The sequence below is a fragment of the Vulpes lagopus genome, chromosome 4 (genome assembly GCF_018345385.1).
Source record: "Vulpes lagopus strain Blue_001 chromosome 4, ASM1834538v1, whole genome shotgun sequence".
In the NCBI taxonomy this organism is placed as follows: domain Eukaryota; kingdom Metazoa; phylum Chordata; class Mammalia; order Carnivora; family Canidae; genus Vulpes; species Vulpes lagopus.
The window spans coordinates 62499766-62526329 of record NC_054827.1 but is presented as its reverse complement, the minus strand read 5'-3'; the positions used below and the strand labels follow the sequence as shown (position 1 = coordinate 62526329).

The window sequence follows — 26564 nt, the reverse complement described above, 5'->3', positions numbered from 1 at the left end:
ACTTCTTAAAATCAACACATTTTTAAAAAAATTTTTTTATTTATTTATGATAGTCACACACAGAGAGCGAGAGTGAGGCAGAGACATAGGCAGAGGGAGAAGCAGGCTCCATGCACCGGGAGCCCGACGTGGGACTCGATCCCGGGTCTCCAGGATCGCGCCCTGGGCCAAAGGCAGGCGCCAAACCGCTGCGCCACCCAGGGATCCCTCAAACACAATTTAATTGTATGAACAGCTGAATTAAAATGAGGGTTTAGTTCTGTCTTGTCAACTTTCTCAAAAGTTGTATGACTGGTTAAATCAGGATTCTGATGCTTAAAATGGGAACATCTCGTTGGACTGAAGAGGAAAGAGACTATTTTGAATTCCCAAGTCACTCAGAGCCCCCTTTCTCCAGTAGAAGTAGCGTGCCCTCTGCAGACCAGACTTCCTCAACTTGAATATCCTGTGATAATCTCACTTGGAGTGTAAATCTCTTATTACTTCTGTGCCCACCAGTGAGATATCAGAGAATGACAACATCCAGAAAAAGGGGGCAGGATGATTGAGAACACGTATCTTCAGGAATGTAAATTTGGGTCACTCCACTAAGTAAAGAATCCTACCCAGCTGAGATTCTTGCATAAGGCAGAGAAAATATGGAATGGGTTACTGATTTTAACAAAAAGGACTATTAGGCTTTGCATGTTTTCTATCTGTTTGTATCTGCTAACCATTTTCTTTCTCTATCTCCTTCCCATTTTTATTTCATACAGCAGTTAATTTTACAAGTTAATCTTCATATAAGAGGATATTCAGTGTGACTGAATTTGTGGAGTAGTTAATATTTAGCGTTGGATATAATGACCCTTGGGAGTCTGTTCATCTGTTGATTCTTGAGAAAGAGTGAAAACTTCTTCATTTTAAGAATAGCTATATTTCGTCACGTGGAAATACAGTTGCACAGCTCTTGGGAGTTCAGATGTGTGAGAAAGGTGTATATGGGATCTAACTGGACCATTCCCCAGTTATCATTTACTGCTCCTCAAATCCAAATTCACTATTTTTGTCAGCTCTGTGATTTGGGCTATTTAAGTATTTTCCTCTGATTGCTGTCACAATGTTAATTAAGCTCTGTTCACAGAAGATGCTGAAGAGACATGCAGAAGGAAAGGGGTTTTGCTTCTAATCCCAGCGTGCCTGCTGGACTCAGACAGGCTTCCATGGCATGCATGATTCCCTCCAGCATCTAGCTCTTGAAATGCACGCGGCCAGGAGCTTCGCCAGCACCCACCTTGGGCAGTTCTGTCGAAGAGTGCTTCCAGTTAGACATCTCCCTATAAATAGCTTTCCAAAGCAGCACCCCAGGGACAATTTCCAGTCAGTTTTGCCAGTGCAGCTCTATACTGACTTCTCTGCCATTCAGTGAGCCACATTTGTGCCATCTCCATTAAAGTGTGGATCCCAGCCCTGGGGTGGAGTGGGATCCTTTATGGGATCTTAGCCCAACATGTGGTGACCATTCCTTCTAAGTGCTTTTTCTATATTCTTCAGAAATATCTTTATTCCTTATTCTAAGTTCTTGTTACCCTAATCCGCTATTACAGTTAATAATTCTTTATATTAAACTTTCCCATCAGGAAAATAGAAAATGGAAGGTGTAACAGCCTATCACTTGTCCCTTCTTTCTCACATAACTATAATCATGAATCTCTTCCCATTCCCTATGTAGACAGACTGCAAGAATTCATCTGTACTACTGCCATAAATTAAAAAAAAAAAAAAAAGAAAGAGAGCTATTATCTAGAGTAAGTACCATTTTTAGTAGGATACTTAGGCTCTGATACATGATTGTCTCAGTAAGTTCATTATTTCTTTCCGATAATTATCTGCACACTTGCAGTGCTAATACATACCTGGAATTTCACGTATGTAAAAATAATTTATTAGCTTGGTACTGACAAATACTTAAGGTGATTTGAGTCACTTATAAGCAACGAGTAAGAAAGCCCACTTTGAAACGACTGCTATGAAAATCTATAAAAATACAAAAATCTATCTATACTTCAGGCTAGATATTTTCATCAGTCAGTCCACATGTCAGAAAGACAACATATAGACTAAACAGCACAACTGGAATATGTTTAGGTTTAAAGGAGCATAATCCTTTGTGAGCAAGCACAAAGTTTAGTTTTTAAAGAAAAAAATCCAATTTTTTTTTAAAGAATGAAAATTTGTAACAAATGATTTAATACTGATTTTGAATGATCACTGAATCCAGGTTTTCTAGATGATTACCACCTGTTTGCTGATTTGAATAAATCTTTCAATATAGCCACTTACTGACAGCTTACCACTATACCAGCTATTCTGCTAAGTGCTTTAACATAATTTCACAATAAGCCATAAGGTATATGGTACTATTTCTATTTTGTAGATAAGGACCTGAAACTTAAGGTGGTTAAGTGAACAATGCAAGGTCACAAAGCCTAAATCAATCAATCTAACTTAAAAGTGCATGCTCTTACTTCATATACTACTTTCCTAAGGCTGATTACTCAGTGTATATGAGGTGCTAAGTGTGTACAGACTTTCCAGAGGTCCATGGGCATGAAGAGTCTTGAGTGACTCAATTTCAATTCAATTAGCTTTCTTTCTTTTGTAACCTTTCCTCAAACTTATCTGCCTAAGAATGTACCTGTCATCAAAGTATCATGCTGGTTCTCTGTTCCCATATTCCTTTTTATACTAACCTTTCCTTTATAAATAAAAGCATACTTCTGGGACGCCTGAGTGGCTCAGTGTTGAGCATATCTGCCTTTGGCTCAAGGCGTGATCCCCGAGTTCCGGGATCGAGTCACACACGGGATGACTTCCTGCATGGAGCCTGCTTCTCCCTCTGCCTGTGTCTCTGCCTCTGAGTCTTTCATGAATAAATAAATAAAATCTTAAAAAAAAAAAAAAGGCATCCTTCCTACCCATTCAAAGGAGCGATCTGAAATACTGGGGTCAAACTGAATGACTGAATAATATATTTTTGTAGGTAGCTTCCAGCACCTGCTTTCAAAAAAGGACTGGAGGATCTAAACAATCTGTCAAGTTGATGTAATTTTGGCAAATACCTCAGAAAAACTAAGTGACATTGCTATGATAAACTCCTTCCATCCCCATCACTTTATTATGTGAACAAGGTTTCTCAAGCTTACATTCATAAAGATGAGAAACAAAACTGATGTTGAACTACATCTCATTTTAAGAATAAATAAAATTCACTCATAAAAGTAGTAAGGAAGGAAAAAATCTCCATCTATCTCATTAAGAGATACACTGCGGGGAAAATTTTACTTTATGTTTAAATACTTATCAACATTTATAAGTTTGTTCTTGATCACAGTCAGATGCTACAAACAATTTTAACCCAGTCTAAACCAATTGTTCTATATTTAAATTCTTGAACATGTTTTTGTTGCAAAGGGAAATGATATGGTCAACAATATGGCTTAGGATTTTGCTAAAAGATTTTAGGAGTCAACATAAATGTGCAAAGGGAAATTTTTTTTTCCCAAAACTTATTCAGAGTTAAAAGCTTTAACATCATTGTATCAAACAGTTAAAGATCTTAAATATTTCATCCTGTTCACTCAAATTTGAGACAAGATATGAGCCAAATGTTTGTCAATATTTTCATCAAAAACCTCTATCTAGAAAAACAGATCAGTCTGGTATTAGGAAAATAATAGAAATGAAAACAACCAGTGCTGAAGAGAGATCAGGCTATTTGAGAAAAAAATAAAAGCACTCAGTGTATTAGTTCCTTTTTTTCATTTGAAGAACACTGTTAAATTTAAAAGGAAAAATCATAAATTATAAATTAAATTACTAAATTATTTCAGCTTCATTTTCAAAATGATTAACTGAATATTAGACATAGAAAAATAAAAATTTCTAGAGTGATAAGAAAATCGAACTGTATAGATTGTCAACTGAATTCAAATAAAATACAGTAGAACACTAAGTCTGAGCAAGCTGTTAAACTACAGCAAAGGGAGACACCTAACACCATTTGCCAGAAGCAGAAGGACAGATGATAGGTCAGAATGAAAAGCGCCAGGTCACTGGGTTCCCTAAGAGCAGCAGCCGACAACGTGGGGACTGTACGTTCCCTGGGTGTACGAACTTCTTCCTTGACTCTGTCTTTGCCTGCTCAGCTCGTGCCTTTACACAGTATGACCCCTACCCACCTGACCAATCTTTCTGCTGCTTCTTTCAAGATGCCAATCAAATGTCACGTTTCCTACTGGTAACAAATAATAAAACTTTTTCTCAAAATTTCTTTTTTTTCTTTTTTAAAAAGATTTTATTTATTTATTCATGAGACAGAGAGAGAGGCAGAGACACAGAGGGAGAAGGAGGCTCCTTCAGGGGAGACAGATGTGGGACTTGATCCTAGGACCCCAGGATCGCACCCGGAGTCAAAAGGAGACAGACGCTCAACCACAGAGCATCCACAGGTGTCCCTCAAAATTTCTTTTTAAACATATCTCTATACTGTAGGAGATAATAAACTATCAGCATAATAATAATGGAAAAAACTGTTTAAGCAATGTGAAACCAGACTCAAGAATGGATATATTCCACTGTGGTCACTTAAAATTTACTAACAAGGAAGTTATCTTTATATATTTCAGATACAAGTTATCACTCTGTACCATTATTTTATGTGTCAGAATTTAGTAGGGCAAGAAATAATCTGGGAAAAGTCCTAAGTATATTGTCTTACAATGATTTTTCCGACTCTTCTAGTACATAGTATTCTTGGTATGGTTACTTTAAAAAAAAAAAAAAAGACACACCAAACAAAGCATAACTGATCAATGATCTACATGCAAGGTTATACACATGCAAAAAAGTCATGTATGTATATGTAGATAGACACGGTCTACTGTCTAATTTATGACTCTAGACTTTCTAACCTCAGAAAATTTCAAGATAAAATGCTGTTATAATGTCCCTGAAAGTTCTCTCATTCATTTTTGTTCTCTCACTTTTGACTCATTCATATTATTTTTCTACTTTGGAAATATTAACTTAAAGAAAAGACTTCTAATAATAAAATGCACTAGTGCACTGGAAGTTCCTAAATGTGAAAAGCTTGGGCTTCTGACCTTAGGCAAATACAATTATGAGTATTTGTGTTTTAGCCAAATAAGGAAAAGAAAGCAAGACAAAATTATGTGCCACACTTATTTAAGTATGTATGTGTATGGAGGTAATGGGAGTAAAAATTTTAACTTCATTAAGCAGCAAGGCAGTATTTAGAAGTCATGAGGACAAAAAAAGAGAAATGATTTGTAACATATCCTTAGAGATCTTCAATTCCATTTCTCAAATACACCTGTGTATTTATATAGACAATCAGAACCACAAACTCAGATAATTCAATAAAGGAAAAGTGTATTTTCTAAATGTAAGCGAAACATTTTCCAATCTGCAGTTGGAAATACTGCAAATTTTAGCAAATTAGCAGAATGTCCATAGTAATTTATATACATGTATTAGTGGCAATCACTATTCAATAAATGTTACTGATGAAAAATTATTCACTTTTTAATAGAAACCCTTTAATGTTTATAATTCTGCATCCCACCAACTTATATATGGGCATCAGAGCCAGTCACTAAAATACCTCCATAGCTTGGGCTAAGCGTTCTTCTAGTGCCATGTAGGTGAGGAACTGAGGATCCACATAAGAAATCGCTTCAGCAACTCCTAATCCATCTGCAAAGCCATCAAATAGGCTGGAAAAGAAAAAAAAAAAAAGCCATGATTTGGGAAATCTTTATGAAGATATATTAGCATCCCAATAAACATACTATAAGCAGAAAATATTAAATATTTTAATGGTAAATATTTTAATATATTTTAAAATAAATAAAATATTTTCATATAAGTCTTATGCGGTGAGGGGCAGGAAGAACCAGCAGGGAAGTGAAATACTAAGCACAAGGAGTTAGGATACCACACTCATGACACAAGTTTGTAGGAAAATCCTACATTTCTGGTTCTAACTTTGGGGACTGCTTAGGCCTGGGATAAAGGTAGTACTTCTTCCCTTCTAATTCTTTCCTATATATTTCCCCTTCTGTTCGTTTGAGTTGCCAACCTAAACTTACATGAGAACATGGTAAAGATAACTGATGCATTTATTTTAAGTCTATCATTAGTGTCAAAGCCTCTTTTTCTTCTCACCTTGTCCTACTTAATTACTTGGCCTTAAAAAATATTTAATTTTCTCAAGTGTTTCTCTTTAATCTCTTTTATTCTTCTAAGTTAGAAGTAGGCCTCCTCCATCATTATTCAGATTGAAAAAGATTTAGCTCTTAAATGCTCATTTTTATTACCTTTTTTTTTCTTTTTTTTCCCCTAAAGGACTGTAGTCTCCTTGAAGAAAATCTGTTTTATTCTGGTCCTAATCTCCTTCCTCTATCCCTAGACATAGATTCCTACTTTCCTCTAGTCTTGGAAATACCACATATTTCAAAATCCAGGAATTCTAAGTATGTCCTCAGTCCTCTTCTTTCTAATCTTGGCTCCCCAAAACTACATTCAAGTCCAGTGTCTCACTTATCCTTTCTATAGGTTGATTTCTTTTTTTTTTTTTAAGATTTTATTTATTTATTCATGAGAGACACACAGAGAGAGAGGCAGAGACACAGGCAGAGGGAGAAGCAGGCTCTATGCAGGGAGCCCAACGTGGGACTCGATCCCAGGTCTCTAGGATCAGGCCCTGGGTTAAAGGCGGCGGTAAATCACTGAGCCACCGGGCTGCCCACTGTAGGTGAATTTCTAACCCTTCACCTAATTCCAAACCCTCTTCAGCTGTTGACCTACATTTTTAGTTTTCTGGGGGGCACATGAGCCCAATTAATTCCCACCACCTCAAATCCACTATCTCCAAAACTGAACTTATTTTGTCCACCTAAAGGCAAACGTCTATTGATGTCCATGTCCCCAAGAGAAGCTGAATACAGTCAGGAACATCCAGTTACACTAGCTAGCTCAAAATAATTTTGATGTCAACTTCTGTGCCATCAAAATTACAGATCTATTGCCAAGAAATACAAAAGTATTCTTATGAAGATTAAAGCTTAGTAGCATCTAAAAATTAGCAGACATCACAGGTTCAAAGAAACATTCTCACGCAATCACAGACTTTAAAATTAGAATTTAGTATATGTGCTGCCAAAGCGAGCACTTAAAATTAGAATTTAAACTACAAATCAGTGACTCCGATCTCCCTTGCAACACCAGAACTCCTTCACCCGGCAGTGAGATATAGTGCAAAGAGGAAGAGCCCCAGAGTCAGTGAAATAGCGATTGAACTCTACATTTAACTGAGTCATAAACAATGTGAAAAATTTATTTAACTGTTACTGTTTCTTCATCTATAAAATAAATCTACACATGCCTGGCACAAAGATGGCGCCAGAGTAGGCATTCAAGAAACAGCAGAATCATTTTCTCCATGTAAAAACATTGCTTTCTGGGGTGGTATGTGCCAGTGTGGGAGAGCCCTATCAGAAGTAGGAAACTTCTGTAAAGTAAGTGCTCTAGTTTTGCCTTTTGAAGTAATACAAACTAAGCCCACTTTTCCTTTGCAGAAAACTCCTTCAAACGGTTAGAGTCAACTATCTCCTAATTCTTTTCTTTTCTTTTTTTTTTTTTCTCTTTTCTTTTCTAGACTACGCAGAGCTAGGCATTCAAAGCAGAATATATATGCTCATAAATTTGGTCACTGCTAAATAACAGCTAATTTAAAAATTCTATTATCATTCATCTAGCAATCACCATGGTAATAGTGTTTCAGACCAAGTGTTTCAGACAAAAATCACTAATGATACTAAAACTAGTAGATGGAGGTTTGATTGAGAAGATTTACATAGTCTCAAAGTATCTTCCCACTAGATGCCTATTACTTATTTAAAAATATGGCAACTGTACAGTGAAGAAATCTGAAACATAACACCTTAACCAACTGATCAGAATTAACATCACCAGTAATTGGACAATTTGGCAACATGTGTCTTCTGATACGACCTAAGAAAAACAAAGTATCATTTCTGTGGTGTTCTTGCTAAAAATCTGTAACTCAAGTCTAATCATGACATCAAATCTAAGAGATATTCTAAAAAAAAATAAATGGCCCAAACTTTTAAAAAATGTCAAAGTTATGAAAGACAAAGAAACACTAAGGAAATGTTCCAGGTTAAAAGTGACTAAAGAAACATGTTAAGCAAGAACAATGAATGGTCTCGGATTGGACAGAAAAAAAATTCTCTACTGGCATTAATTGGACAATTATAAACATCTAAATAATTCTGTAGATTAGAGAATAGTATTGTTAATCAGTGTTAATTTCCAGATTTTGAAGACTTTACTTTGTTATATAAGAAAATGTCCTTGTTCTTAGGGACTTCATTCTAGACCATGGGTAAAAAGGCACCTTGTTTGCAACTTACTCATAAATGGTGGGGGGAAAAATGCCATAAACATAGAGAAACAAAGGAAAGAGAATAACACAAATGCAGTAAATGTTAACATTTAGGGACTATTAGTGAAGAATATATGGAAATTCTTTGTATTATTTTTGCCATTTTTCTGAAGTTTGAAGTAATTTCAAAAGTGTTTTTAAAATTTTGTTATTAAACCATGGTCCTATCTATGGGGAATTAATTTCTCAAAATCTTATTAGGTTAATAATTATTAACCCCAATTTCTTGCAGGAAGATAGAGAAGTTAAGTAGTTACCAAAAAACAAAAAATGGTACAGTCAGGATTTGTATAAATCTGAAACCAACTCCCACCACACTAGTTTATAAAATAGTCTCTGGGTAGTCTGCAGTAACACTTCTATGACAGCAAAACAAATAAATAAACCTTGATAGAGGACTTTTTCCCATTTTCTTTGAAACTAAAGAATCAAAAAGCTTTAACTTTTTTTTAAGTTGTGGTGAAACAAAAATGTTAAGATTTTGGCTTCAGAGATAAGAAGTGCTGTTTGCCATGGCTTTTCCTTTTAGTTGTCAAAATGACATTATTTTAATATGAAAACCAAATCGTATTTTCACTTCATCAACCTGTAACGACTGCCACATAAATTAATATAGTGCCACATACGCAAATAATGAAGTGTTGTCATATCTACATAAAATTCAAAATAGTAACCTTCAAAATTTTTTCTTAAAATCAATGCTAAAATGTTTTCCATATTAAAAAAAAAAAAAGCTACTCTGAAGCTCCCCACATTTGGGGACAATCAGTAAAATCTCTAAAATCTTGACAACAAACAACAGCCATGTCTAGAGGGACTGTCACTGAGTTAGAACCAACACTAAAAAGTCTTCAAGTTTAAGTTAAAATTATATTCAAGAAAGACCTCAATTATTTCTTTAAATTTTTATGTGGAACAACCTTTTTTGAAAGTTATTTAGAAATATATATCAAGATCTTAATAAATACTACTTATCTCAGTGATGTCACCTCTATTAAACCTCCATAAAGAAACCACCTGAAGCACAGAACAAGTTATATGAGGGGAAAGAGTCACTGCACTATTTCAATGAAGAAATGACCAATTAAATTTTAGTGCAACTACAGACTAGAGCATCTACCTAATGGAGCTGTAAAAAATTATTTTCATAAAATTTTGAAAATGTGCAAAAGAAAACATTTCTTCATATTAGACCGTAACTGCCTCCCAACATGCACAGATGAAGCGAACTAAAGCGACAAATCTGTCATCTGCTGAGCATTACAGGGAATGACTTTGCATAATGGAGACAGAAGACAACAGTACACCAAGGAGTTCAGGAAGAGGGGGACAGACATGGGAGTGGGGGCGGGGGATAGAACACCAAGACCAGCAAGTCCAGGACCAGGTGAGCCACTGCTTTGCTACAAAATTTGGGAAGCCAGAAAATGGGTTTTGGAGCCAGGAATGTTTATGATGGAATTATGAACTGTTTGTGTGGCTGTGATGAAACACCACTTTGTACTTCCACAAAATGGTCAATGAAAGTCTGCTTTGTGCATAAAATTATTTTCACCCTGGGAAGTGAGAGATAGGAAACAGTAAGGAGGATTTCAAGGAGATCCTAAGATTCATATCTGGAACAATTTGGAGAAGCACAAAGAAGTAGCTACCCACACAGAAAGAGACACTAAAGATACAAAGGAGGACTCAAAAACAGAAGTTCTAGAAATCTGCAGTTATGGGGGGGGGGGGGCTATGAATGAGTTCTCCTTATCTATACTCTTCTCAATTTTCTGTGATGGAATTTTAACTGGAAAAACAAAATAAATTCTTATAATTGTATCTCTGTAGAGACGGACACAAAGGTAGTACAAAATCATATTTTCTCCAGAAAAAGTAACAAGAAGAGATCAGTTGGACATCAGTTGGACATTATTCTACATCTCAATAACTAGCTGCTTTCAGAGGCATACTGCACATTTGAAAGATAAATCTAACTATAAACCAAAACAGTTAAATTTTGACCATTATATCATGAGACATAACAATTCTATAATCCACTTAATTTATATGCTTCTTTTATTTGAAGTTCATTATTCCTTTCAGTATAAAGTAAACTGAATACTTTCAGCATTTCTGGGAAGGTACAATTATATTTTCCATACACAGAAGGATAACTATTTTCTTACGATTCTTCTCATTTAATCACAGATTCTGAAATTCTTTAAGTAGTATTTATTAAGGATTCTTTTTTTTTTTTTTTAAAAGGATCAAATGGAAGGCTATATTCAGCATTTATACAGCTAAATTTAAAAGTTGGAAACCTCAAACCATGAGCTTATAAATAACAAGGATATAAGGTGGGCTTCAAGAGAGCCAAAAGGCCAAAGAGAAAAAGAAGTCACTGCCTGGAAAAGGAGGAGGGAGTGTCCATGTAGGAAGGGACATCCAGAATGAGATCAGAAGAGGAAGACTGACAGATGGGAAGGTGAGAACACTTCTGAGATCAGAGATATGGTTTCAATTTAGCATCACAAACAAATTCTTCAATGAACAATTAACCACAGGAATTGCACTGTTACATACCTCCAGTCCACATCTAAGTCTTCACTCACGCTGGAGTCATCCTCAAGGTTATTGTTCCCATCCAGCATGAAAGCTTCTGGCTGTGCAAACTCATTGGCAGGCTCATTTCCCTCATCGCTGCTGCTTTCATTGACTTCATTGTACTGTAACCAAGGAATCTCTCCCTCCTCCAAAGATGTCTGTTCCCTAATATAAACATTTTAAGGGAAGAAAAAAAATTATTATTTTTTAAAGATTTATTTATTTATTCATGAGAGAGACAGAGAGAGAGAGAGAGAGGCAGAGACACAGGCGGGGGAAGCAGGCTCCCTGTGAGGAACCTGATGTGGGACTCGATCCCAGGACCCAGAGATCATGACCTGAGCCAAAGGCAGACACTCAACCACTGAGCCACCCAGGTGCCCAAGAAAAGATATTATTTTAAAACATCATAAAATTTTTATCTAAAAAGAGCTCTATTTAGTGCAAATAGATTCTTTATTCTTTGACTTCTAAACTCTCGGTACTTTTGGGATTCTAAAAGTCTGATTTAACTGAAAAGTTATTTAAAAGGGAAGCAATTTGTTACAGGGTCATATGTATACAGAAATAGTTCCCAATTACATGAAAACCTATTTATTTGACATACAAACTACCTATGCTCCTGTATTTCTCTTTACGCAGAAGAAAAATAAGAAAAATTCATTCTAGACCATTTTAATTTTTAAATACTGCTCTTGAGGCCACCTAGGTGGCTCAGTCAGTTAAGCATCTGCCTTGATGTTGCCTCAGGGCATGACTCAGGGTTGTGATACTGAGCCCCGCATTTGGCTCCACAAGGAGCCTGTTTAAGATTCTCTCTCTCTCTCCCCCCTCCAACCCTTCTCCCATGCTCGTGCACACTCACATGCGCTCTCTAAAAAATTAAAAAAAAACAAAAACAAAAACAAAACACCATACTACTCTTGAGTAGTTTCCCCTCACAGTTAAGATAAAGTCCAAATTCTTCAGCCTGGCCTACAAATCCCTACATCATACATGCTTTCTCCTTGGCCCTCGTCTCCAACTGTTACCTCTCACCACTCCTCCTCCTATTTACTATATTTCGATGATTCTTTCTACATTTGGAACACATTCTTTCTACCTTGGGGCCATTTCCTTTACCTGAAATGTTTTTTTTTTCTTTTCTTTTCTTTTAAAGATTTTTATTTAGTTGACAGAGAAAAAGAGAGAGAGACAGAGAATAGGAATGCACAAGCAGGGGTTGCAGCAGAGGGAGAGGGAGCAGCAGACTCCACCCTGAGCAGGGAGCCCAATTCGGAGCTCGATCCCAGGACCCAGTGATCATGACCTGAGCAGAAGGCACACGCTTAGCCACTCAGGTGGCCCTACAGTGTTCTTTCACCAGATTTCTGCACAGCTATTCCCTTCTTGATATTTAGGTCAGAGTAAATATCAGTTCCTCAGAAAGACCTGTCTTAACCATTCATTTTAAGCAGCTGTCTAGTGACTTACCACATAACTCTGCTTAGTTGCATTAGAGAATTTACTTCTACTTTATCATTTTCTTACTTGTTCATTGTTAGTCTTTCTCCCACTAGAAAATAAGCGCACTGGAACAGGGACAGACAAACCAATGGTACAGATAAAACAAAGAAAATAAAAAAGAAGCATTTCAAAACAAAAGAAAAAAGAATTATTCAATAAATGTTATTAGGACAACTGAGTACTCATGTGGAGGGAAGGAGGTTAAATCTGTCATTATTTACCCACTAACAAATTCCAAATCTACATTTTAAAAACGCGTGTGCCCCCCGCCCCCACCATTCCTAAAACAAAGACGTAATGGAAAAATCATGAGAGAAATTTTTACAAAACTCTCAGTGTCATTGTAAGCATGATGTAAAACCTAGATGCCACAGACAGGATAGTTAAATTACACAACTTAAAAGTCAAAACACCAGAAGTATGAACACAAAGATCAAACTGAAAAGAATTACAATACATGAGAAACAAAAGTCAAGGCTTCAATGACTGATCAAAAGGTACTTTGTGAATTTATAACTAAGAAAATTATACTGGTAGGCTTTTCTTATTTATTCTATTTAACAGAAAATACTTTTTAGTATATCAAAAGGAGGTTAATTATTAGAGCATAGTTTTGATGAAGATGAATTTTAGTTCGGATTTTAAGAAGAGGAAATAATATTATACAGTAACATGTAAGTTCTAATTAGAATTAGAATTATAGAATAATAATTAGAATGAGAGTTACAGAATAATAATTAGAATTATACAATAATAATTCTATGTAAAGAATTATTCATTCTAATGTGCAAATTTAACTTTGGGGATAAAAACATTTATGAAAGAGATGTAGATGATGTCCACATACAAGAATCAACACATGTTAAAGGCAGGGAAATAGCATCTCCTTCTACACCTAATCCATAAATGTTTCTTTAATCTCAGGTCCTAAACAACACTTTAAAATAAGAGGATTATAAAATTTATTATCTACTATTGCCTCTAGTAAACTCAGAGAAATTAGGATAACAAAATATGCTTAACTTGTTGAAGGTTTAATATCTAATATATAAAGATGGTAGATATTTTCATGCATCATAACTTGGCCCAATGAAAAATGAAACCCATATGGATTTAAAATACAAAATCAAAAATTCTGTGTTTACATTTTTATGAAAGCACTTGTCATACTGTCTTAGAACTTTTCTGGTGACTCACCAGTTTCCTCCTAAACTGGTAGCTTTCCAAAGGCAAACAGTGCGCTCTATCTCATGGTAACTTCACCCCTTTGCAATAAGTGCTTAGCACACAATAGATACTCTATTTGTGTTGCAAATGTTAACAATAAAACCTTGAAAAGCAATCTTTTAAAAAATAATTTGGGGAAATTTTTGTTATTTCTAACGTATTCCTATAAAAAGTGTTTTCTATTATATAAAATTCAAAATGAGTCAGTTTATATTGGTGAAAATGATTCGGTATAAGAAATACTTATTTTTTTAATTCAAGGAAGAATAATATTAAGTTATTCTGAATATAAATAATTTATAACATGTCATTAATATTCTTTTACTATATAAGCAATTCTTGGCTACGTATTTGCTTAAACATTTGATTCTGTCTTTAATGACTCATAATAACGTAGTCATAGAGATAGCAAATAACGAGTATATGGTATATGCTTTCAACATATTACATAAGGTTCACATCAATTCTTACCATTTAACACAAAATTTACCAGGCTAGTAGAGTGGCACTGTGCTGGGCCAGAGTTGGCTTGATATTGTAACAAAAGGAATATTGCTCTTTAAAAAGAAAGAAAGAAAGAAAGAAAGAAAGAAAGAAAAGAAAAGAAAAGAAAAGAAAAGAAAAGAAAAGAAAAGAAAAGAAAAGAAAAGAAAAGAAAAGAAAAGAGAAAAGAAAAGAAAAAAGAAAAGAAAGAAAGAAAAGAAAGAAAAGAAAAGAAAGAAAAGAAAAGAAAAGAAAAGAAAAGAAAAGAAAAGAAAAGAAAGAAAAAAGAAACATTCTTAATAGAATCAAAAGTATCTTTCATTTTCTGAGCTAACAAAAGAAACATGTACCCCCATGGGAATGTAAGCATATTATGTAAGTTTCAAAGCTTCAAAAACCTTGAAAATATTTAAAGCAACATCTCAGTCTTCTCTCTCTCCTTATACATACACATTTACACACACGCCAGACATACCATATGTAACACATTCACAAAAACTTATACATTCAGTGTCATTTCATTTTGGTAATTCAAAAATTAACAAAATGCCATTATCAAGTTATACAGTAATTTACAAGATTTAAAAAGACATATTGTCTAATCTGTCTCCAAATGGTCAATTCTGAAAAGGGTTCCAGTAGATGGAAGATGTGGAAGCATGTGCCTACCACAACCACCACTAAATTCGCAAGTATTTCAACTGGGAAGGGAAACTGCTGATTTGTCCTTTCCTTCTGAGCGTTTCCAGCAGAGCCTGGAGGAAATGAATGCTGCTGCCAAGAGAGGAAGCTGAAAATGCTTCATGACGAATCCCCACAAGCTACTACTCCCAGTGAAAATCCTAGAAGTCCATCAGCATCATCTAATCTCTTGACCACAGGCTACACTTAAACTCAAAGTTTCAGATACATAGACTGATGTTTCCTTTATGATATATAGAATATATATATTTCCTTAATGATTCAAGATCCCTATTCCTCAGTAATAGAAACTAAATTTAGTAATATGTGAGTAGCAATATTAAAATCATCAAAATATATTAATAAGCCAAGCCAATATGGAATATTTTAAAGAAATTTTCATTAAAAAGTTTTAGAATATGCTATTATATAACCATGCATCATAAAATTTTCTGAGAAATGAAAGGCAGACAAATCAAATAAAATCTCTGAAAATACTAACTACTCTGATTTTATATTCTGAGTGGTTCCTTTAGCTAACTGATCAGCAATTTGAGTATCCATTATTTGCAGCACAAAATTTAAACCTTTGGGTCAATGCCAACATTTTAAAGGGCTAAGGCTTTCATAAAATAATCTATATTATAAGAAATTTCATAAAATCCTGGACAGCATTATAAGCATTCCTAATTAACTGGTATTTAATTAACTGGCTTTCATTTTATAAATCAAGACACATATTAATTAGTTGCTAAACTTTAGGCATAGGCTCATTTTTAATAATTCTAATTGTATAGCAAGTTTTTCAGATTTCAAATCCTCATCTTGGAGTTAAAGTACAAAGGAAAATAACTGAAATTTGAATTAAAAGTCAAAAAAGCTTCAAAAGGAATTATAGTTTAGAAAATCAATGGTACCCTGTTCCATGTCATTTAGTCACAAAGATGGAAGAACTGTCTTCCTAATTTGAAGAACTGTCTCTTTATTCTAATAAATTCAGTGTTCACAGGAAAGGCAAAATATTAAGTTTTTATTACAAAATTTGAGTATTTATGTAAAAAGTTTGTAGAGTCACTGAAACAGCAGGAAAAACTTAAAGAAAAATACACACGTGTGATACACTACTTTAACTTCAAAAATACTGATTTTAAATGGACATTCAATACTGTCCAGCAATTATTCAATATTTACCTAATAAGTTTGTTGTCTAGCTCTGTGAAAGCCCATTTCCCACCTTTTTTTCTTTCCTTCAATTTTGCAATCTTCCTATCTTTCCCACTCTCAGTATCTAGTAATAACAAGAATACTAAAGGCATCAGAGACTCACCTTCCCACTGTGAACCTACAGACTTACTTACCTACACCTGTACCTACCTACTGCCTTCCCGCTAGGTACAATGGAAGTCTCTGCTCCTAAAAGCCCTCTCCTTGAGATGTGGATCCTAACCCTTCTCATCTTAAGAGTTTCATTTTATCTCTCCTGTAATTGTTACTCTCCTCTGGAACATTCTATAAGCCAACAGTCAGCTTCCGGTTTTGGGGGGTGAGGACAACATTTTCCTAGGCTCAGCATCCATCTGTGGCACCTTCCCTTTCTAAAGAATTAGGTATGGTGACTGTCTCTACTCTCTTTCAATTCCCTTTCATTTTTAATTCCTTTTTTTCCCCTCAAATGTAATATATACAATCTGTTTAAGTTATAAACGTTCTGTTGAACACCTATAAAACCCACCACCCAAAGCAGGAACTAGAATATTATCACTGACTAGTATACACCTTGTGCCCTGCACCTATCCTATCCCCTTAGCCTCATCCCCCAGAGAAAAGATCTGGATGCTATTGTATTTCCATTTTTTGAAACAAGTTTTCACTAGTTTTATATACTTAAGATATTTAACTTGTTTTTAAGCTTTGGGAAACAGCATACACATTAATTTTTCCTCAGTTGTTTTCATTCAGCACTGTATCTCCAAGATTCCCTTGTGTTTTTGCATCTAAGCGTGGCTTATACATTCCCAGAGCTGTATGATACTCCATGTAACTTTTCTCTTATTATTTAATATTTGGGTAATAGCCAGTTTTATAGCTTTCATGAAAAATACTGTAATGAACATTCTTGTACATAACTCCTGGGCCACGTGGGGAGGTTTCTCTTATACACTTAAAATACATACCTGATATGGCATGATATAACCATGCAAATGTTAAAATTATTACATGATTTCAGTGAATCTGACCTACTTCACCCCTCAACAAGCATTCATATCCTCCAAAACACCTGACGTCAAATTTCCTAATGTTTGCTAACCTAATGGGTGGGTAAAAAAATGCTACCTCCTTGTGATCTTAATGTATGCTCCCTTGATTACTAATGATTTAAGTATCTTTTGATATTTTTATTCACCATTAATATTTCCTCTTTGGTGAATTATCTACAAAATGTCTGAACAATTTCCAATTAGATGGTTTTTCTTCTTGATTTCTAGGAGTTCTTTATATCCTGCATTAACATTTTATATTCTATAAATATTTTCTACTAGTTTCTTTCATTTTCAGTTCCCTTCTTTTTGTCTTTTTGTCCTTTATTATTTTCCCATCAAGGCACGCCCACCAAAACCTCCACCAAAGATGGATGGCTGTTGAAATGGTGCTATGTGCACTCTTGATTTGATTTTTTTTTTTTAAAGATTTTATTCATCTATTCATGAGTGACACAGAGAGAGAGAGAGAGAGAGAGAGAGAGGCAAAGACACAGGCAGAGGGAGAAGCAGGCTCCACGAAGAGAGCCTGATGTGGGACTCGATCCCGGGTCTCCAGGATCACGCCCTGGGCTGAAGGTGGCGCTAAACCGCTGAGCCACCCAGGCTGCCCTTACTCTTGATTTTTAAGAGGAGGATTTTTTTTTTTTTTTTTTTTTTTTTATGATAGTCACAGAGAGAGAGAGAGAGAGGCAGAGACACAGGCGGAGGGAGAAGCAGGCTCAATGCACCGGGAGCCTGATGTGGGATTCGATCCCGGGTCTCCAGGATCGCGCCCTGGGCCAAAGGCAGGCGCCAAACCGCTGCGCCACCCAGGGATCCCAAGAGGAGGATTTTTTTAATGCTTTGTTATTAAAAATGATGTTTTTTGTAGATACCTTTTATTGGGTCAAAGAAATTCTGTTCTGATCCTAGTTTCTGAGTGTTTACCATGTTGAGGTATTGAACATTAATAAGTGATTTTTTTCTTGTATTTACAGAATCTATCATATGAATTTTCTCCTGCATTCTGTTAAGCTGGTGAATGACACTTAAATGTTAAAAGCTGGTGAATGACTATATTAAAACACCTTTACATTTCTGGAATAAAATCAGATTGGAAATTGAGTTTTATCTTCAAAAAATATGTACTTACATATTCAGATTTCCAGTACTGTTTGAGATTTTGATATGTATTTAATAAATGTTTTCCTTCACATACTCTTTCAGTATCAGGGTTAAACTGGCCTTGTAGAATGATTTGGAGAAATAGTTCTTTTTCTATTCTCTTGAAGAGTGGAGTGACATGATCCTTGAAAGTTTAGTTTAGGAGAATTTAGTTCTAAAACCATCTGGAGGGATCCCTGGGTGGCTCAGCAGTTTGGCGCCTGCCTTTGGCCCAAGGCCTGATCCTGGAGACCCAGGATCGAGTCCCACATCAGACTCCCTGTATGGAGCCTGCTTCTCTCTCTCTGCCTCTCTGCCTGTCTCTCTCTCTCTCTCTCTCTGTATTTCTCATGAATAATAAAATCTTTAAAAAAATAAAAAATAAAACCATCTGGATTAGTTGTTTTCTCTACAGTAAGATTTTTTTTTTTTTTCTACAGTAAGATTTTAAACTACTGATTATATATCTGCAATACTTACAATATTATTCAGGCTTCCAATGAGTTTTGGTGAATGACATTTTTCTAGGAATTTGTCAATTTCTTCTAAGTTTTCAAATTTACTGGCAAAAAGTTCACAGTACTCTTTTTACCCTATCCAGTTTTTATTGTACTGTGGCTTTTTTATTTCAGTATTGTGCCTTGTCTTTATTTCTTTTGTTCACTAAGTGGATTGTCTATTTTTCTTAATCTTTTCAAAATATCACCTTCTGGGATCCCTGGGTGGCGCAGCGGTTTGGCGCCTGCCTTTGGCCTAGGGCGCGATCCTGGAGACCCGGGATCGAATCCCACATCGGGCTCCCGGTGCATGGAGCCTGCTTCTCCCTCTGCCTATGTCTCTGCCTCTCTCTCTCTCTGTGACTATCATAAATAAATAAATAAAATTAAAAAAAAAATCACCTTCTAATTTCTTTGACCATTTCTATCATAACTGTTTTCAATCATACTGAGTTTTGCTTTTGTCTTTCCTAACTCTAATTCTGAATTTCCTTATTTTCTTTATTTTAATAGTCCTTTTCTATTTTAAGTTAAATGCACAGTTTCTCCATGTTCAGGTTTTCTTCTTTTATAACTTTATTTATTTATTTATTAAGATAAATTTCCCTTTTTGAATTTCACTGCATCCCTCAAATTTTAATTGTAGTAGTATTCGCATTATCAGTAAGTAGAGAGCATTTTAGACTTTGGTTATAATTTCTTTTTTTTTTTTTTTTGTCCTACTGGTTATTTATAAGGATGAACAATATAAAAATGTATAGATTTTTAAAACTTTTAGATTTGTTTTTTATTTCTAAGTTAATTACATTGTGGTCAGAGAATATAGTCTGCAGGATACTGAATCTTTGAAATATGTGTATCTGTGATTTGTAGCCTAGTTCATTCTCAGTTTTTGTGTGTGTGTGTGTGTGTGTTTATTCCATAGGGTGGGGTGTTCATTAAACCATGCTTACATGAGTTGCTCAAATCTGCTAAAGACAGATGAATTTCTTATATCCATGAATTATAGGTAATTGAGAAAGACATTTTAAAACCTCCCAATATGACAGTAAATTTGTCACTATTCTCTGGTTTGGTTAAATTTTGCTTATTTTATTTTATTAGGTATATTCAAGCTTAAAGCTGCTGCATTTTACTGATAAACTAGACTTGTAACATAATGACCTCTCATGCTATCCAATAATGCTTTTTTATCTTTAAATCTACTTTGCTAATATTAATTTAACTGTTCCATTTTTGGTTAGTATTTGCCTAAAGTATCATTAACTATCCTTTTACTTTCAGTCTGTCTGTATATATAAGCTTTAAGTGTATCTTTTATAAAAAGCATTTAAGTTAAAAAAATCAAACTGATTGAAGCTTTGTCTTTTACAAGCAGAGATTAGGAGGCAATTTATATTTATTGCAGCACTTGTTCCATTTTACTTTTACCAATCTCTTTCTTTCCTCCTTTTTAATAATTTTCTCCCTTTCTTTACTTCTATTTGGATTGACTTTAAATATTCTTTTTCCATGTCTTAATTTTTCTTATCTACAGGTTTCCAGTACATATAACTCTATATTCTTTTGGTGGTTACCCTTGAAATTTTACCATACAAATTTAACTTAAGTCCAAAGTTAACTTTGAACCCTCTCCTGAACAGTATCTTTCCACTTTGGTGTCCCCTCTTTCAACTTAAATACTATTGCTGTCTAGTACTTTAGTTCTGTCCCCATCCCCCCTCACTTTTATCTTTTGAAAACAAATTATGGAGCTTTATTATTATATGGTATCAACCCAAGTAACTGATAACTTCCACATATGTTTCTCTGTTGCTACCCATATATCTCTATTATCAACCTACAATCAGGGACATTTCCCTTAAAACTTAAAAATTAAATATCTATGCATCTATTTACCACCTGTATTACACAGTCTAATAGGCACTTAAAAATTCTAGAAAGAGTTTGTACTTTCCATTCTTCTCCTCAGACCGTCCCATCTAGGTCAATGACAATAACAACTACCCAATGCTCAAACCAAAAAACCCAACCATCATTGATTCCTCACTCTCCCTCATCTCACACTCAATCCCTTCTATTATTTATAACTCAAAGATATTCTTAAACCTGTTTTTTTTTAAAAAGATTTCATATATTTTTTCATGAGAGACACAGAGAGAAAGAGAAAGAGAGGCAGAGACACAGGCAGAGGGAGGAGCAGCACGCCCCTTGCAGGGAGCCCGACATGGGACTGGATCCTGGGTCTCCAGGATCCCACCCTGGGATGAATGCAGCGCTAAACCGCTGAGCCACCCGGGCTGCCCTGTTTACTTTTTTTAATCCTCACCACCCCTAGTCCAACAGCCTAGTCCAACTTTCTTCTCTCTTTTGTACTTAAATACCTTTCTAATCTAATTCAATCTTTGGAACAAAGCAACTAGAGTGGTCTTTTAAGTTTCTGTCAGATTGGGGCACCTGGGCAGCTCAGCAGGCTAAGCGTCTGTTGTCTTCAGTTCAGGTCATGATCTCAGGGTCCTGGGATCAAGCCCTCCATTAGGCTCCCTGTTCAGTGGGGAGTCTGCTTCTTCCTCCTTCCTATGCCCTTCGCCCCTGCTCCCGCTACCCCCTCTCTCAAACCAGTCAGTAAAACTTTAAAAAAAATAAATATAAATAAATAAATAAATAAATAAATAAATAAATAAATAAATATCAGATCTTTCCACTCACAATCTCATTGTTCTATAAATAAATCCCAGATGCTATATATCCTGCATAGTTTGGTACCTACCTGCCCACTTCATCTCCTACCACTCTTCTGTTCACTCATTCCCTTCAGCCCCACTACCTTTATGCATATCAAGCCCTTTGCTTTTTATAGTACCTCTGCTCTTACTATCTTTCCTTTTGCCCAAAAAGCTCTTCCTCAATCATGAATTATCTTTTAGATCTCAGCTCAATACTACTTAGTAAACTAATAGTGATTCAAGAAGATCAAACATAAAATCAGAAGGAGAAAAAAAACACCATTTTCAATCACTGTCAAAACCAATTATGCTTGCAAATTTCTTTCTTTACAGATTCTCTAATATATTTTATTCCTTACAGAATTAATCTCAAGCTGGAAATTTGTACCTTTTGCGAAGTTCAAATTTTAATGTTAGTCCAAGCTGAAAGAATTAAGAAAACCAAATCTACCAAAATAGATTCCATTAGAGACTAAAAATTAGAACCCACCAATTATCAGAAAAAAAATTTAAATTAACAGATACTAACTCACAATAAAATACAAACCTAGGTTTCACAAGAAAATACTAGCAACCTTTAAAAGAATAAGCTATTTAAGTAAAATATTTAAACGTTTGAAAAAATAAATAAGCTAAACATCAAGGGGTTAAAAAAAAGTATACAGATTGTTTTAACAAAGCAATTATCACACTGTTATCTAGACAAAGAGACAATCACACTTATGCATCTCGACATAAAAATCCTATGTCAAATATCAGCAAACAGAATCCAGCAGCTCATTAAAACAACAACAAACCATGACCATCATATTTATTTCAAGAAGTAAGGGCAACTGACTATTCAGGAACTTAGTAACAAAATAATTCCTCATGATCATTAGGTCAAAGGTGAAAAATCACTAAGATCATTTCAACTGATGCTAAAAAAAACTATAATAAAATTTAACAGACATCTTGCTAGAAACCTATAAAAACAACAGCAGCATATTTCTTTAGTGTGATTTAGAAGAAAAAAGTGTGTGTGTGTATATGTGTATATAAAAAACAACCCAGAAGTCAGAATCATTCTTACTTAGGAAATATTAGAGCCAGGTTATAAACCATGGCCCATGGGTTATTTCCAGCCTGCTACCTGTTTTTATAAATAAAATTTTGTTGGAAGACAGCCACACCCATTCATTTACATATTGTGCATGGCCACTTTTATACTACAACACGAGGGTTGAGTAGCTGCAATGGAGACAGGGACACAAAGTTGAAAATACTTATTATCCAGCCCTTCACAGCGTAAGTTTAACAACCCTGTACTAGAGCATCCCCATTAAAGTAGGGAAAAGATAAAGGTGTTTACCAGCAATCACTGATTTCAGAGATACCATCTTATGCAATTAGGCAGAAATATTAAAACTTCAACTTTTGCAACTTTCTCAATTTCTATGAATACATCACTGATTTCCCTCCAGGCTGCCCCTTCCCTCTTGCCATCATCCCTGTTGTACAGGACTAGCAGCCCTAATCCACTCACACCTAACTCAACCAAAATAATCTTTAATTTATTTTATTTTTATTTTTTCAAAATAATATTTTGAAGTTTTCTTTAATGTGAAGTGGAAATACATACTGTATCTCAATAGAAGATAATGAAATTACTAGAATTTTTAATTTTATTGTGCTTTGTAAAATACCAAAATCATAATTTAAAAAATCAGTAGGACTTACTGGTCCTACATAAGGCTTATGCTTATACATGCAATTAACAGCATACCCAACATCTGAATGTGATGTATGCCGTCCTTGGGCAATACACATACAAATAATAAATCTCACTGTTAAACATACCCTTCCTGTAGAGACAGTTCTTGGTTTTCTTCTTCAGGACCACTGCTATCACTCTGTAGTTCAGGTTCATTTTCATCTTTTCCTGGCAAAGTCTCCCAGCTTTCATCACTTGATGACTGATCTTTTTCCGTACCAGAAAACCGATGAGGCAAAGAAGCAGACCATTCTCCATCACTGCATTCTGAACTGCAAATTCAGGACAGAAATACAATAACTGTCACTATTTATGCATTTGTCATTTGGACAAATGCATCATAGTAGACAGTGGATGACTGATCCCACACATGCTTATAAATCAAGTGCCAAATCCATTTTAAAAAAATTTAAAAGTAAATAGAGAAATACATTCAGCAGAATGTAACTTTTTCAAATGAATATAGCATATGGCCAAGTTATAGATTTATCAATTTATTATTTTCTTCACTGAAGTAATTCCATAGTGGTTAGATATAGGTTTATTTTTTTAGACCTATTTCTAAATAAAAATTTTAAATATAACTTGGTAATCATAAATTAAATGCTATCTGAAATAAATAATAGATTTATTACTCATCTGACCCAACTAAGACAACTTACTTTTTTTTTTTAATTTTTATTTATTTATGATAGTCACAGAGAGAGAGAGAGAGAGAGGCAGAGACACAGGCAGAGGGAGAAGCAGGCTCCATGCACCGGGAGCCCGACGTGGGATTCGATCCCGGGTCTCCAGGATCGCGCCCTGGGCCGAAAGCAAGCGCCAAACCACTGCGCCACCCAGGGATCCCCCTAAGACAACTTTCTAATTACATACTGACAACTGGGGACATACCCTCTATGAATAAAAAATTTTCACTATTATATTTTAAAAGCTTAACGATTTTTTTCCTTCCTCTTTTACAAAAGACTTTAAAATGGAAGGAGATTCAAATTCATAAAAAACTGCACTGACAAATCTTTACTGAAGTCCTTTGGTTGGACTGTGAATACAAAATAAATTTCAGCTAAGAGAATATTTAGATAAGGAACCAAAAGGTATGATAAAAAGGTTAATGAAAAACCTCAGAAAATGACTTTTGGTTATATTTTTTAGTTAATTCGGTTACATTTAATTACTTTTAAAGACAGTCATCTTGTACCACAACAAAGTTAAAATATTACATATTGATGGTGAGAATAAATCTTAAATACCCCCTCCAACTGTATCAACCATTCTGGTTAAGAATCCCCTTAAAGATTTCTCTTGCTATGATTTTTGAGAAACAAAAAAATTAATAAATTTTAGTTTGTTTCTGAAGGACGTGATAATTAGTGAGAAATAACTTTTCTTTATGATGCTGTATTACTAATGGTCATATTATTAATGATATATTAACTAGACTAGTAAGTTCCTGATGAATCCAAGAGATCAAGATGCTATTAAGAAAGAATAGCACTAATGTAAGCTCTGAGAAATTAGAAGTAAAAATAATAAAATCAACTTCCAATTTTCAGTAAATGAGAGGCAGCAGGGGCACAAACATTCCGGAGAAGGAATGCTATATAGTTCTGGTATAGCAAGTATTCCTTCAGTTGGATAGGACCCAAATTGCTTTTATTTTGTAAAATTTTCTGTAACCCCCAAAATAATCTAAGGTGAAGCAAATCACTTCTTGACTTGTGCCCGTGTAAAAATCTAACACAGAAAATAGTTTTAAAAGACTTCTTGAACTGCATTTCCTTGACTATGAAGCCTCTCAAATTCAAAGCTAAATTACCAGCTCCAATTTTGGTATGTCTTTAACAATTAGGCTAAGATTCCCTTATTAACTTATGGCAACTTTACTTACTTAAAAGAAAACCTTGTATTTTAAACATTGTTATGATCCTGTTCAGGAAAATAATACGTAAAAACTTCTGAATTTTTTTTACTTAATGAAATAATTGATGGACTATCTCCAAATTTTAATATAAAAAGAATGCCTATGATCAGTAGTCAATATATTTAAGAAGCCTGTATCACAGATTGGTAAACTCAGCCTTTCTGCCAAATGTGGACCTTCTACTTTTTTTTTATGGCCTCTGAATTAAAAACTTTTTTTTACAAGTTTATCTTTAATTCAGCTTCTTAGTAAAATACTAAAATACTATTTGGCCCTTTAGGGAAAAAATCTGTAGATTGTTGGCCTGTATCATTACTCATTATATATCACCCTCACCTCTAAGTTGGTAACTTTTAAATATATATCCCTGGCCTTGACCATTTAGCTTTCATAATCACTAACTGCCCTCCAATAAGTTTTAGATTTTCATAATCTTTTTCAAAAATTATAAAACAAAACTTATCTGACAGACAAGTCTCTTCTTGATTTTTCTATCTGCTAATAGTATTTTCCTGTTCTCAAGCCAAAATTCATGTATCTTTGACTCCTCACAAACTCCTATGTTTAATTCTTTTAAACATTCTTTCTGTAAAATGTCTCCTTTCTCTCCATTTCTAAAAACCCTGGCTCCAATATTATTCTCCAAATCTATACTTAGACAATCAATTATTAACTGGTGTCCCTAAATTTAATCTCAGTCCCACAAGTCACCTTTCAAAAGATGCATTCTAAATACCGCTATTGCTACAACTTCCATCAAATAGTACATACATAATATTACTCCAAAATCCTTCACTTTTTTTTTAACTAACGCAGTATTTCACAGAATTAAGCCAATATATAGAGAAAAGGAAAGAAGCTTAATTTAGTCTCATGCCTACTGCCCTCACAGTTTTTGCCACAGTCATACATTAATATTGTTCTTAGAGAACAGTAGTTAAGAACACAGGTTCTAGAGTCAGTCTGCCTGGATTTGAATCCACCAATTATTAGTCGTGAAAAAGGTACTTCACGTTCACTTTTCTGTGCCTTTATCACTTCACACATCAGGTGAATTTAGTAACAGTATCTAATAATTGAGTTCATTTGAGAAGTCAATGCATTTATACATAAAAAATATTTTAATAGTGCCAGATAAATAGTAAGCCCTCAATAACTGTTAGCAAATCTTTTAACAACTTTTTTTTTTTTTACTCAAATACCATATTTCCTTTTCAAGTTTATGGAGATGTTTAAGTGAATAC

General features: G+C 34.6%; 1 protein-coding gene across 1 annotated transcript in view; it reads right to left on the bottom strand.

The window, feature by feature from the left end:
- The window catches only part of PJA2 (praja ring finger ubiquitin ligase 2), a 67861-nt gene that overhangs the window by 9655 nt on the left and 31642 nt on the right, over positions 1 to 26564 (bottom strand). The window contains exons 5-7 of the mRNA XM_041752131.1: positions 23483 to 23668; positions 11099 to 11284; positions 5666 to 5777 (exon numbers count right to left, since the gene is read on the bottom strand). Of these exons, the coding sequence (XP_041608065.1) occupies positions 5666 to 5777; positions 11099 to 11284; positions 23483 to 23668 (484 nt within the window). The remainder of the gene's footprint in view (positions 1 to 5665; positions 5778 to 11098; positions 11285 to 23482; positions 23669 to 26564) is intronic.